General features: G+C 37.6%; 1 protein-coding gene across 1 annotated transcript in view; it reads right to left on the reverse strand.

Annotated features, from left to right (window-relative positions):
- The window catches only part of LOC149228365 (ferredoxin-dependent glutamate synthase, chloroplastic-like), a 282,238-nt gene that overhangs the window by 62,440 nt on the left and 204,467 nt on the right, over positions 1 to 15,331 (reverse strand). The window contains exon 10 of the mRNA XM_089380754.1: positions 13,654 to 13,813. Within this exon, the coding sequence (XP_089236880.1) occupies positions 13,654 to 13,813 (160 nt within the window). The remainder of the gene's footprint in view (positions 1 to 13,653; positions 13,814 to 15,331) is intronic.

Here is a 15,331-nt window from a genome sequence, read left to right on the forward strand (position 1 = left end):
AAAAATATTAATGTGTATTAATATAATATGGGTGAGAAAGTTCTAAGTGACGAGGATCAAGCCAGTTCTAATCTTAGCCGTTGATTAGGGACTTAATCTCGGTCGTTGAAGACTCAACAGGAAAAGTATAAGAGAAGGCTTGAGGGTCAATTGGAGGCACACCAAGAGAGATCAAGAAGTCGATTTTCTAGGGTGAGGTTTGCAGAGGAAATCGAGTTAGTGATCAGTTGCAGTGAGGGGCAGTTCAGAAAGGGATTTCCATCCAAGGCTGAAGAATACATAGCATAGAGGCAGTGAAGTACCGGGAGAGACAGCGCAGGCCCTAGAAGGGTTGACGCAGAGGTCGTAGGAGCTGACGCAAAGGACGTGGAGAGCCGTAGAGGCTGACGCGGAAGCCGTAGAGGCTGACGCAAAAGTCATAGAGGGCTTTAGAGGGAGTGCTGGGAGATTCTGTGGGGCAGACTGGGAGCAGATCAACAAATTCTGAGCTAGGGAGAGGGTGACGCAGCTCCTGGAGGAGTGACGCAGTTCCAAAGCAGTGCCTGGAGTAGCTTTCGTTGTCCAGCACAAGGAACAGCCGGAGTTGCTGTGGGGTTTGATCATCCGGTTGCTGATTTGTCGGAATATCTGTCTCCGGATAGAGGTACTACTTTCGAGGAAATTCTTTGTTGGGTGAGCCATTTCTGGCACCCTAGTTGTATTCACAAAATCTGCTTAATAATATAAACCCTCTATATGCTGCACTGGTTTTACCGAATTGGGTTTTTCCAGGGACGATTGTCCAAAAATAACGGTGTCCCTTGTGTTATTGTTTTTGTTTACTTCAGTGCATGATTTGTATATCTGTGAAGGTTGTAATAGTGTTTACTTCGATGTTTATGCAATTAAATAACTTGTTAATGTAAAGAACAAGTGGGAGATTGTAAACCAGTAATTGTAGTAGGGGTTTCTGATGTGTTAGATTCAGGAATTTTCACACCTACATCATTAAGGAACCCATGCATGTCCCAACACCTAGTGGGCGATGAACTGCCCCACCTAAAGGAGGTAATCATGCTAATTTGGCAGCTTAGGGACAAATTCCCTCCATTGGACAATCTTCCTCATCAAGGAAGACCGCTTCTAGCCCTTTGAAGAATTTAATTTGGTTAAGGAAAAATATTTTTTTAATATGGAAACGTAAATGTGCACAAAGGGCAAATTGACCCAAAAGAGAAATTGGACACCCTTGGATGGTTATAAATACAAGTCAAGTGACCCTCATTTAGAGACAATAATCAAGCATTCTTCTTTTCTCTTCTTTGGTTTTGGCTCTCACAGGTCTAAAATTGGTTCATGGGGGATTTGTTCATAAAGGTCTAAAATTATAGGGTTCGAAGTTCGCACGTGTGAATAGGGTTTTTGGTTCGCAACCGCAAGGTTGCCATAGGAAAATTTCAATTGCAATCGCGCACATGCAAGCCTTTGCGTGCGGCTGGAAAGTTTTAGCTGCACACATATCTCTCTCTCCAGCTAAGACCTAGGGTTTCTTTGACAGTTGATCGCAGATTTCGACAGTTGACCGCAGATGTTGACAGTTGACCGCAAGTTTCTGAATCATGGTTTTGACTAGTATTATTGTTGGGTTCATCTCTGGGATATGATTTGGTTAATTTTGCTGGATAGTCTTGTGAATGAAGATATGGATTCTTGTACTCTCTCTTTGTTGAATATTTTATGACAATCTAATAAGAAGAAGAATTTGAAAGGGTTTTCCCACTTCTGGGGTTTTGCCCTGGTCACCAACCAATCTTGGTGTCTCTATGAGTGAATCCTTTTCTTCTATTGTTCCTTTCTATTTCGTCGCACTGATGATGATATTGTTCTTTCTATATAATTGGATAAGCTACTAATGATATTATGATTTTGTGGGGTGAACTCCATATGTAAATAATGAAATGCAATTATCAAAGCAAAGAACAATATAACCCTAAGAAAAATTAACACGATATCAAAGCTAGGTTGAAGAAAGGTCAACAGTAGTCAATAGTAGCGAATTCAGCCCTAACTAGTCAATGGTCAAAATAGCCCTTTAGTAGCTCAGTGAAACTCGGCCACAAATGTTGGTCAAAGTCAGCCCAAAACAGTCCTCAAAACATCAGTCAAACTCAGTCAAAGGAGAGAGAAAGTTGGTTGTCACAATCTGCAATTTTTTGTAGTCAAACTAGAAAGTCAACGCCAGTCAAACTGCCCATATTGCCTTGATTTTTGTGCCAATCAACTCGGCCTCAAGAAATCAGATTTTTTTAGGTCAAAACATGAAGTCAAACTCAGTCAAACTATCCAGTTGAAAAGTCAATGCAAAAAAGTCAAAGTTGCCTCCAAGATCCTCGCACGAGTGAAGAGAAAATAGCCTCCTTTTAACCTATACGAACCACACAAATGAAGAGAGTGAAGGATGTGGTGTGATGTCCAAATGAGGCATGAGGGCACTTGTATTTATATGCAACTTTTGAGGAGCAATTTGTTCTTAGGTCGACCTTGACAATTTGTGCCACTGTGGGCTTGACCTCAAAAATTCACTTTTCCTTATCCGAATTGAGTGCTTCAAAAGTCAATTTTGGTCCTCTCGAAAGGAGGAATTCAATGCAATGGTTGGAATTTGACATTAAGCTGCCAAATTAACACTCCCTCTCAGTGTGGGAGAAATTTCAATCAAATCGTGTGATCATCATATGTATCTCGTCATCATGTCATGTACATCCCTTCTCATCTCTACTTGTCTTTGCTCATCTCATGTTGAACATTCTCGAATCTAAAAAGAAGAATTGCTACAGGGGAGCTCCAGCTACCACCATGTCTCTATCACTATTGGGGAGACTCTGCTACCACCCGAAATCATCATCATCGTCATCGTCGTCATCCGATTTTAAGGACGGAAAATTTTCTTGAAGTTTAAAATATTGGCGAATCTCACTAATCCCTAATATGCAAATTATAAATGTTTATTGATATCAAATTTATAATTATTTTATATATAGTCTCTATATAATGTTGGCGATTTTTAAGGTAAAATAATCTAAAATTTGGGCGAATCGTCTTTATAAAATTGGAAATTGGCGAATCTTTTTTGTGGAAAAATCATGGAAAATTAGCCCACTGGGCGAACATTAGCCCCTAAAATTTTCCATGCATCCGAGAGCCATGGCTACCACCTGGAACCAAAGACAATGGTCGAGACCAACCTACCGCAATGCGTAGGGATCACACTCTATCGCAAAGTCCCTGACAATAGGTGAGATCAACTTACCGGAGCTAAGGATCACACTCTACCCTATTTTCCATGATCATCCATCTTAACCCTAAAGAGTCAGATGGTAGAACACTTGCATCCACCAACTTGGGTGAGATCCACCTATTACAAGGGGTAGGGATCACACTCTATCCTAAGTCCCTCAACCCATTGGCCAGATGGGAGAGGTTATCCCATATAGTGGGCAGGACGCTAACTGGGGCATACTCTGACTAGGGGAGAACCCAAGTCTCAACATCTTATCGATCAGAGGTCTCTCATCCCCAGGAGCCCTATAGCTCCATTCCTCATGTTGGGAGCTCAACCAGGGGGGAAGAGCATTGCTCAGTGTCCTTGATCAGCCCGAACCGTTATTTGAAAGGGTCATCTCAACCAGTCCAAGTTGCTCTCTGAAGACCAAGAACTTCCCTTTCGGCAAAGCCATGGTGAGGATATCGGTTATCTACTCATCTGTCGAAATATGGAGGTGTCTCACGACTCCTCTTTGCACCATGTCTTGTATGTAATGATATATGATCTCTATATGCTTGGACTTATCATGGAACACAGGATTCTCTGACAAACGCATCCCACTTGTTGTGGCAATAGATGAATGTCGTGTCCAGAACCTACTCAAATAGCTCTCTAGAGAGCTTCCTCAACCAAACTGCTTTACAACTCGCCAGGTTGACTGCAATATACTAGGCCTCAGGAATGCTAAGGGCTATGGATTTCAATTTTCTACTTCCTACTCATCCATGATATCATGGCGAATCCAAGGCTAAAAGAGCATCCAGAAGTACTTTTCTTGTCGAAAACACTGTCAACCCAATCTGCATTTGTATATCCATGTAGTTTAACATCTCTAGTGGCATATCTCAATCCAAGGCTAACAGATGTAGATATCTCAATATGTGCTTGGCAGCGACCCAATGTACATGGTGAGGCTCAATCATAAACTATCTCAAATTGTTAACTGCACAGCATATGTCGGGGTGAGTGTTCACGAGGAACATCAGAGTACCAACCAGTCGTCTATACTCTTCAGGGTTTTGCTAGGTCTGGTCAACCAGCCTCTCCACACAACTTCTTGAAATTCATCTACATAGGTGTAGGTAAGGACTTGCACTCAACCATGCCAAATCTCTCTAGCAGTTTCACAACATATTTTCCTTGTGAAAGGAAAATCTCGCCCAGCTTTTGCCATACTTTTAGTCTCATGAAATAGTGCATCAAACCAAGGTATTTCATCTTGAATTCGGAAGCCAACTCCCTCTTACATTCTGGAATGAGAGGGTCTGCGCCTGCCAAGAATTAGTCATCAACGTATAATACCAAAATGGGAGGCAAACCTTAGATCGTTTTGAAGTACAAGTTTGGATCAGTGCTGCTTCTTATAAATCCCAACTTCATCAAGTCACTGTCGATGCGAGCATACCAAGCATGAGGAGCTTGCTTCAATCCATAAAGAGCTTTCTTCAATCGACATACATGGGTCTTCCTGTCATGAACTTCAAATCCTAGAGGTTGTTCAACATATACTTCTTCTTGAAGCAACCCATGTAAGAACGCAATCTTCACATCCATTTGGTGAAGAGTCCATCCTTGACTAGCAATGAGAGATACTATCAAACAAATGGTTCTATATCAGGCCATAGGAGCAAAAATGTCATCATAATCTTCTCCCTCGTTTTGGGAGAATCCAAAGGCTACAAACCTAGCCTTGTATTTTTCAATGCTTCCATCAGCCCCATGCTTGATTTTGAAGAGCCATTTCAAAGTCACCATAGATTTGATTTCCGATCTCAACAAAACATCCCATATGTCGTTCTTCCTGATTGACTCGTATTCTTCGGCCACAGCATCCTTCCATACTTGTTCTTTCATGGCTTCTTCAAAGGTATGAGGCTCAGCTTGAATCATATTGCTCATAGCTACAACATATGCTTGGTACTTGCATGGCTTCTTGCATTCCCTGAAAGTTCCATGAGCAGCAGCATGTTTCTCAGCATCTTTTAGTGTGTCCTTGAGCAAAAGTGGTATTTTCTTTGCAAGGGGATCACATGGAGGAGGATCCAAGTGGTCCATCGACTCCATGGGATCATCAACGATGTCCTTCTCAAATACAAGCATGGAATGACCTTCTAGAATATCCATATCATCACTCTTGTCTTCAGGAGGAGGAGGCAGAGAGAGGTCCCTTGCTTTTCTCCCTAGTTGAGAGGGAATGTTAAAATTGGCAACTAGGGCCAAATTCCACTTTGGACAGCTCATTTGATGAAGATAATTATTGCATTAAATTCATCTTTTCGAGAAGACCAAAATCGACTGAAGAACATCAAATTTGGATAAGGAGAATACGGTGTCCACAATCACTCCCTCTCAACCAAAGAGAAAATCCTTACTCCTGTTGAGAAATCAATGCAGTAGAATTAGGGTTAGATTTCTCTTTCTTGATAATTACTTGTGAATTATGTTGGCTTCTTTTATTTCTTTACTATATTATCATTCATCAAGCAATTACCAAATTATGTGTGTATGAAGATCACAAGAACAAGAGACACAAGATCTAGGCACTCTGCAAGGGAAAAGCCCCTACCTAGGGGAAAACCTAGTCAAACTTCTTCCTTCAGTAGTTAAGACGAGATAGTCCAAGACTCTTCAACCTAGACATAGACCTCCTCCAACCACCAAGTCAACCCTTCCTTCCAGCAACTTCGCTCTAGATCTTCGACCTTGCAGCAACAACACTTCAACCCAGCAAATCCAGATTTTCGAGCTTCCAACAACAGAATCTTTGACCCGGCACATTTAGAATTTTGACCCTTCTAGTAGTAGAACTTCGATCTAGCAAATAACCCACTAAGTTCGCATAAAAGAGAGAGAGAGAGAGAGATAACCCAGAAACTTCGACTTGCACCTCTTCTTTCTTCTCCTTGAACTTTGCACTTTTTCTACACTTTCTTGATGTGTATCAAACTTGTTGAGTCGATGTCCAAATAGATCGAACTACTCTTGTATATATAGCCTCTTCTGTGGGTCGAATTGTCCTCCTGTAGGCTGACTTCATCAAGCTAGGGCCGACTTGGTGTGGAAGTGACAAATTACATTTTTAACTCAATAACAATTATTTTTACATGATTCAAAAGCCCAAGAAGGGTCTCATTAAATAGACAATGACTCTAATGACTCAGTATAAAACCTAGAAGTCCAAAATGGGGACTTTGACCTATAAAATGATGACCCAAGCATGAAACCCATGCTTTAATAAGTCATTGTAATAATAATAATAAAATTCTTTTTCATTGTTTGACTCAAATATAAATATGAAGACCGAACTTAGTTACATTCTTCAACTCCCTCTCAAATAGGGAGACATAACCACAAGCCTCAGCTTGTCTCATCCTACATCAATACATCAGCTTCATTTTCTTTTGTGGAGATCTAATTATAGCTTCTTGGTTCCTAACTACATCATGTCATAATGAGCTTCGACCTTCCTGGTTCTCTAACAATCTTCATGCAGCTTTGAATCTAGTATGTCATCAAGAAGTTCATCAAACATAATACAGAGCCAAACTTCTTCACAGTTGATCACACAAGCCTTCACATCTTCTTTCTTCATAATAGGGTTTTGCTTTCATGCTCTTCCAAGAAATTATATCAAGTCCAACCAATAGTAATCTCATCAATATTGTCAACCCAAGTAATGTGTTCCTAGATCAAACTAATCAGCTCTAGGTACAATGATATTTGAACTCTTCAACTTCCTTCTAAAGGGTCTTACCATATATCTTTTGTCTATTTGTTTGATCACAAGCTTCTTTGCCAAACTAGTAGTATTGTATCTATCCAAGATCTTACAGCTCCCTCTGAGACAAATGAACTTCATTCCTTTTACAATTTACTTTTTTGATGCACAAATCAAACTGCTTTCTTATTTTCTATGTACTTTGCTACGTTCTTATAATTCTTCCAACTGTTATTCAAGCTTAGATACATCTTATCTTGACCTGCAACCTTTATTAGAAGACTATGAAAGAACAAAAGGTAAAGTTTTGGATCACAATTTGATGTTTGATATTGTCTCCACGTTGTAAGAGAATAGGTACATATACTTTCGTACATTAGGTCTCTGTATTCCACAAAAGATTCGTATACAATTAGAGATAATATGTCATTGTTCTTGTCATGCCAAAGAGATATAGATTGAATTGTTACTTGCTTCATGCATACGTAGAGGTATACTTCATAGGTTGTTTGCAGAGGTTCAATATCTTCATAGAGACTTCAAATGTCTTTGCATACAATAAGTTATTGGACAAACTTCGAAAAGATGGCTTCTTATACACTCGACTTTCAACTTTAAGTGAGCTAGAAGAGGCTTTACTGGATACTCTTAATCTTCCTCCACAAGTGATTTGGATCACAGATTACAAATGTTGTCATAGTTTTAGATCTTCAAGTCTCAAACTTTATCCTTTATCTAGGGTTACCACAGTTTCTTCTTATGTTACAATGCTACAATAGAGCTTTTGGATACTTCGCATAACAATTGTTTTAGAAATCGCCTTCCACAAAGTTATAGACCCACAGATCTTCGCATTTTGTTTACATGTTTTATTGTTCTCATTGAATTTCGCTTTACGATGCTACAAAGATAAACTTCATATAACAATAAGCTTTGGTCTTTTATATAAATGGATATCATAGTTCTTGCAACAAGACTAACCATACCCTTTTCTTGATCTTGGATTCCAAACAAAGAAGAAATGATAAGAATTTGGATCACAAATATAAGTTTCGAACCTTTTAATTAAATGTTGCCTTGTATCTTCCTGTAGTAGCCTTAACGCATACATGTAGCTTCAATGAAGTGACCTGAACGAGAGTTATTTTATAATAATTTCAACAAATTTTAATGATGTCTTTGAGAGAGAGAGAAAGAGAGATGCCAAGAGGATGTCTTTTTCGAACCTTCCCTTTGGAGAGATGGTTGTTGCAATATTGTCTTCAAATAAGCCAACTAGAAGTGATCTTCAAACTGCCTTCCCTTAGCCTTAGCTCTAATCCCATGTTGAGAAACCAATATGCTTGTAGATTAGGGTTGATTTCTCTTAACTTGATAGTTACTTGTGAATGTTTGTTGCCTTCTTGTTAATTTAACGTTCTCTTCTTCATCAAGCAATTACCAAAAGTACAAAAACATAAAGATCACAAAGAACACAAAGATGTAGGCTCCATGTCAAGGCAAAACCCCACAAAGGGGAAAACCCAAGAAATCTTCTTCTTATAGAATCGGATCAAAGTGGATATCCATGACCCAAGACCAAGACTGTCACAATGAACCCAAATCAGCCCTCCTCCGAGTCTCGTCCACCAAGTCAAAGTCAATGTGGGTCAATTTTTTGAATTTTGGTCATCCCCTAAAAATTCATCCCCTGAAATTCTGGACCTATAACAGCTCTGAAAAACCGTAGAGAATACTTGCATGTGTGGACAAATTAGGGCAGAAAACACGACTTTCTCTCTCCTTTAACTTTGCTCTCTCTCCTTTGACTTCGCTGATTTCCTTCTTCTTTCTTGCAAGAAATTGATGTGACGCCAAAATGTGAAGCACATGCGCCAATATATAGTTGTTCGACCATACGAAGAGACATAACTTACAGGTTGGCTGGCTTGTCCATCTAGAGGGAAGACTTGGCCTTGTGAAGACACAATGACTCAAAAATAAATTTCTTTTCTTTTCTTTCAAAAAATCCAAATGGGACTTTGACTCAATAAAATTTCTTTTTGACTCAAATAATCCTACGAGCATGAAGAACATGCTTTGACTAATGAAAATAATAATAATAATAAAATTTATTTTTCTTCCTTTTGTTGTTACATGAAATACATAATGATACAAGTGCAATGATAATTATGAAGACCGAACCTAGTTACATTTCAACACTCCCTATTAACTAGGGAGGTATTCATAATGATTCAATAGGATACTAAGATACTCTCAAATTGAAATATTCTCATAAGAGTAGTTTGGATTATAAAGCATTATCATCATCATAACCAACATTGTCAAGCATAGCAAGGCCTTGACTGACAAGCTCTATCTCTCCACTAGATCAGAGCACAGTGATGGGAGGCATAAATTTGGACACCACCACCGCCTCTCTCCAGGCGCATACCCCATCTTGATGTTCACCGAGTATGCCCTCACAGGAAAATTCTTTTGGATTCTCAATCCTCAGAGAATTTCGGTCCTCAAAACTACTCTTATCTTGGATAACCCTAGTCCCACATTCGATCAAATGGCTTTGAGATTTTGATTCTTGAAAGGTGTAAAGTCTATAGACTCTAGAGTCTAGAGCACTGATTCAATTTGTAAACCTATGGGACAAAAAAATGAGGGGAACTTAGAATTACAAATTCTAAAATAGAATACAAATCCGCAAAATTGAAAAAACATGAAAAATGATCCAACTAAAATACCTAGCTACATAAGTATTAAATCCTCCATTCAAGGAAAGGAAAAAGACATGTATCTAATGAACATTGCATACACTATACTAGATCTTGAAAAACAAAGAAAAGGAAGGAGAATTTTTTTTACATACCTAGAAATGTGGAAATGGTATATTGGAGTAGATATCCACTCCACAAATACTTAAACTAATGGCAAAAAAAACCATGGAATTCCCTTTGTTTGTTGGTCATAGTCAGGTGAGAAGATCGTTGTACCTCTAAAACTATGTTGCCAGGAAGTGTGGGTTCGGTGATGGGTACGGGTACGTCATTTTTTGAAATATGGTGCGTGGGTTCTTCGGGGTATATTATAATTTATATATATAATATATAAATATTATATTTTATAAATTATAATATATATGAATTTTTATATTTTTCAACTTTAAACAAGAAAACTATAATATTTATGATTTAAACTTTAAAGATTTAAACATGCACATCATTAAACATTCAACATTCACATTGAAATTTCAAAATTTCTAGCTTGATATCAAGTGCAAATTGGAGTTCACATATTAATAAGAATCATGATATATGTCCATTGTCATACTACATTCAAAATTTGCCTTAAGGCATCTCCAAACATGAACTAGGAAATTTTAAAATACTAAAATAAATAGTTAATAGTGAACAATGGCTTCCTCAAGCCAAGTCAGCAGCATCACTCAGATCTTCAGTTAGCACCCTCTCCAAGTAGGAATCACTCTCATCTTGAGGCTCCTTCTTATCCATAGCAACTGGAGTTAGCTCAATAAGGACATCTGGTCGTATCTCCTCGTCCACACACATAGCATCATCTATGTATTGGTCCCATCTCTTGAAAGGACCCTCCTTGTACCCAGGGTCTTTTCAAGATATGAGACGAAGTGTGCTATGAATGTACACTAAGTTCTTTGCCTTCTTTGAGCCCAACCTATTTCTCTTTACTAAATGAATAAAGGCATAAGTACTCTAATTCCTCTCGTAAGATGAAGAACTAGCTACCTAGAATATTAGGGGAAGCCCATTAAATTAATTAAAACTTTAAAATAATAACTAAAATGAACCCCAAAGAACCTGATTTTGGGGTTCCAAGTACCCATCATTGGGGTTCTCCATACCCGTCAAGACAAAAGAACCCAAATTTTTTTAATGGAGAACCCAGTTCTTCATAGAAGAACCCGGTTCTTATGGGTTCTTCTCGGAAGCACCCGTACCTAAATCTGGTACTTGGGGACGAGAACCCGAGACGGGCTCGAGAACCCCACCCTTGGGTTCGCGAACTTGTGCAACATAGCTCTAAATGCTAAATCACAACAAGCAAAAACTGGAATGAGTAAAAACACTTGACTCACACTTTAAAGCGAATTTTGGCATAGTAGGGCAATCATTTCTATCAACTCGCGATAAATACGGAAATTATCACGACAATTTCAAATCTGGAAATTTATCATGATAAATACCGACAATAATATTGGTGAGGTGGCTTTCAGCGATAATATCACGATGTGTGCAATGTTGACCTTGATGATCTAAAGTCTACTGTGAGATATGTTTTCAATCTTGTTTCTAGACCTATCACTTTGAATTGTAAAAAACAAAATCCTCTTGCTCTTTCTTCAGCAAAAGTAAAGTATTGCACAACAATTGATGAAAGCCAAGAAGTCTTGTAACTTTAACAGATCCTTTCAGAGTTTGGATTCCAATAGTAGCATCCAACCACACTCTAGTGTGACAATCACAGTACCATCAAGCTTTTCAAAGATCAAATTGAACATCATTGTAGCAAACACATTAAGTTACACATTCACTTCATCACAAAGCTTATTCAAGATCATGTTCTCAAATTGCTTTTTTGCCCTATAAATAATCAAGTTGTAGCGATTTTCACAAAGTCTCTTACAGAAGCAAAGTTTTCCAAACTTTTATCTATGTTAAGGATCCAAGAAGTTGTGCTTAACGGTGTACGGGCTATGATGCCTCCTTTCTTCTATTGTGTCACCTTTGTAATCCTTCAATCCTATTCCAGGTTCTTCTAAAGGGGCGGTGTTAGAATATTTAGAAACTTAGAATTTAGTTAAGAACAACATGGTCTAACGTGTCTTTAGGTAAAGTGTAAATCTTTATTGTGTTTCCTTGGTATGGCTTAGTATGCATATGTAGTTATGTAATCACATTGTCACAATATGTTCTAGACATAAAGTGATCCAATGGTACATATTCTTCTCGATACTAATGACTATATTGATCCATGGCTTAACACCCAATTGGTCCATGATCTCTATTTAAAGAGCATGGAAAGTCATTTGTTGATGATCGACTGTGAAAAACTGATATGTAAAATTTCTCCTTTTGCATTAATGTACAGCCTCAACGGACCACTCTGACCAATGTCATGGACTGTTTCCTACGTTGACGATTTTAACCACATAATACAATGGTATAATGATTTTTTATCTGTTTGTGTGAGCAGTCGCTTAAGGTGTTCGACTTATGTGGAAATACCTTGATGCCACTAATTTTCTCAAGTTCTTGAAATTAATTGAAAGAGCTTGAGCAATCATTATAATCAAATTATCAATGTAACCAGCAATATAGATAAGAAGTCATGTGTGACCACTCAAGATTACTAGAGAACAAACAACCAATTATGTAATTAACTTAGTGAATAAGTTTCCTTTGTATGCTGATCCACAAAACAAAGCACACATGCTGCTTGTTGTACTTCACAACATGGCAACAGATAGATCAAGAATAAAATAGCATTGGACAGCAAACTCAACTAAAATCTCATTAAGTGAATAAAATTGTACAGTAAAATATGAACAGCATGAAGAGAAGCATAATAACCAATTAATCAACAAGTTAACATGTTTGCAAACTTAAGGCAAGGTATAAATAATCTAAGGGAATACAAAACACCTTGTTTCTCGTTCATTTATATTCTCCAATTTACATAAATTACAAAAACTCAAATAAGAGAAAAAAGTGACAAAAGACAATCTGTCATGACTCGATATTTGGCACATGAACTATCAATGCAAATCAACAGACCAGATTGTTTGGTGGTGCATCTGTGACAAGAATCAGCATACCAGGTCACACAACATATATTCCCACAATTGAACTTATGCCTACACGACTGGGTAAGAGTGTCAAAGATATGCGACAAAGAACATTAGCACATCTACAACATAGTGCCAAATTCTACTCTGATCCATGTCAAACATCAGCCACTGCAATGTGAATCCCACATTAATTATTCTGTGTTATTTTGCATGTATGATATAGTGATGAAAATCTACACAACCATAGATAGATTCCTAGTGAACCTCCCATTAATGCAATTCCACGACTTATGGACTGAGTCAATCCCATACTCCTCGAAGGATCAAGAGATAACAATGTTTAAACAACATCTTATGTTCTTTAAAAGCACATGCATAGCAGTAGAAAATCTATGCACATGCAAGATAAGCTAAAAAGCTGTAAAAGCTATTTTGAGATAGGATGTCCTGTTTCAAGAAAAGTTGATCTATTATATTTATCTTCAATGGCCAATTTTGAGACGATTTTGAACAATAAACATATAATAATGTGCCATACAAAGACATTGAAGTGAGTTAGATTCTTCCCCCAACTGTTTATCTTGTGCATGCATTTCCTTCGGTAAGATGGCATATATCACAGAAATGAAATGCTACAAACTTGCATTAAAACCCTCATAAAGCTTGAATAACAACCAATCAGACTAAAAGATCACTCAACATGTAAGTTACATCTATTAGAGTGTTAAATGCATATCCCATGAAAATGTATACCTTAGAAATGTTGTAAAATATATGAAACATAGAAGCCCTTCAAGCTGGGAAGTATACCTGTGCAAAACGCTGCTTGAAGTAATCATAAAGCATATGTGATTTTTGGGACAGCACTGCCAATGGAGCATCATCCCCCATACAAAACGTAGGCTCCTTTCCTTGAGAAGCCATTGTTTCAATGATCATCTGGACATCTTCACTTGAATATCCATAAGCCCTGTATCAACCAACCAAAAAAGAGTCATTCAATGAGAAGTGATCCATCCCATTAAAGTTTTGGCTTAAAAGGAAATTACAGCTTCAAATCAGCCTTTGTGGGGCAGAGCCATTGAACAATGTAATAGAGAGTAAAAAGGAAAACCAATATCCATATTTCATACAGATTTCACATCACTAAATCAATTCTGAGGTTCCCAATTTGTGTGGCAAACTTCCAATCAAGAATGGTGCAACAATAATTGAAATTAGAATACAATTATAGATTTATGTTTTATAAAGTAGAAATGAAGCTAAGAATAGTGATGCTCCTGACAGACAGATAAGATAGTGAAAACTGCTTTTTGATTATATGAAGAAACGTCTGAACTAGCATAGGAGAGTCAAAGTTAAGAGAGTTGTGCCATATTGAAATTCATTCAAAGCTAATAACTTTAGTGTCAACACTTACTAATGACAACAATTTTTGAAAATTATGATATCAATGCAATAAAATTAAATTAAATTTGCAATATAGTTTAGTGGAGGCATAGAAAGAAAGGGTATAAAGTTACTCACAAAATAAAAGGTGTAGATTAAGAAAAGGGGTTTTTTCATCTTGCATTTGCGAATATCTTTAAGAAACAGGAAAAATGGAAACTTTTGCAGAGACTTAGGAAATGCAGGATAGAACAAGAAGCAAACAAGAAGAACCCTATGATTCATGAACAAAAGACTATGAGACAAATAATGACAATGAGTCAATGACACAGAAAATCTTACTGTGACAGCAGAGGCAAGTACAATCCTATGTCAAAAGAACAGTCATCTAGTAGAACAGCACCAAAGAATTAAGATAAATTGTCAAGGAATTGCCTTATAGTAGACAACAGTCTATTTTTCAAGCAACCTGTTGTCGCCTAAAATGTACACCCAAGTGTGCGAAAAGTTTCCAACCCCACAAGGTATAATCTTTATGGCACAACGCTCAGATCAGGGGCTGTCACCTATTCCCTATTCACTCCATTTAAGTTCTCTCCTTGACAAGCTAAGGGGGTAGCCCCTAAAGATGATGATAGAAGGAAAACTTGTTGAAGTAACAAGCTCTAGGAGACAAAGGACAAGGCAATTATTATTGAAGTAACCTGATTAATTAGAGCAAGTGTAAATATTTATGAACAATGTGAATGATAGATTTGATTAAGATCAATATGGAAAACACAAGATGTAAAAGATGATATAGACAAGTGACTTAAAACAATGCTCAATGTAAATCAAGATACTTGCAAGTAAACAGATCTTTCAAGTTACAATAACAACAATGTTGCAAGACAAGCGTCAGTACAAGAGAATGACACAACATTGAAGTATGAGCAAAAGATATAACCTGCAAGATGAAAAAGATTTGTACTTTAGCTCAAAGATGAAATATGACAAAATCAAAGGATAATGAGCAAGGAAATTAAATGATAAGTACAAGAGCAGGAATGGAATATTGCAAGTGAAATAAAATGCTCGCAGATCAACAATATGCCAGATG

Source organism: Pinus tabuliformis, chromosome J (genome assembly GCF_031772625.1).
Source record: "Pinus tabuliformis cultivar Carrire ecotype Pingquan chromosome J, CPIR1, whole genome shotgun sequence".
Classification (NCBI taxonomy): domain Eukaryota; kingdom Viridiplantae; phylum Streptophyta; class Pinopsida; order Pinales; family Pinaceae; genus Pinus; species Pinus tabuliformis.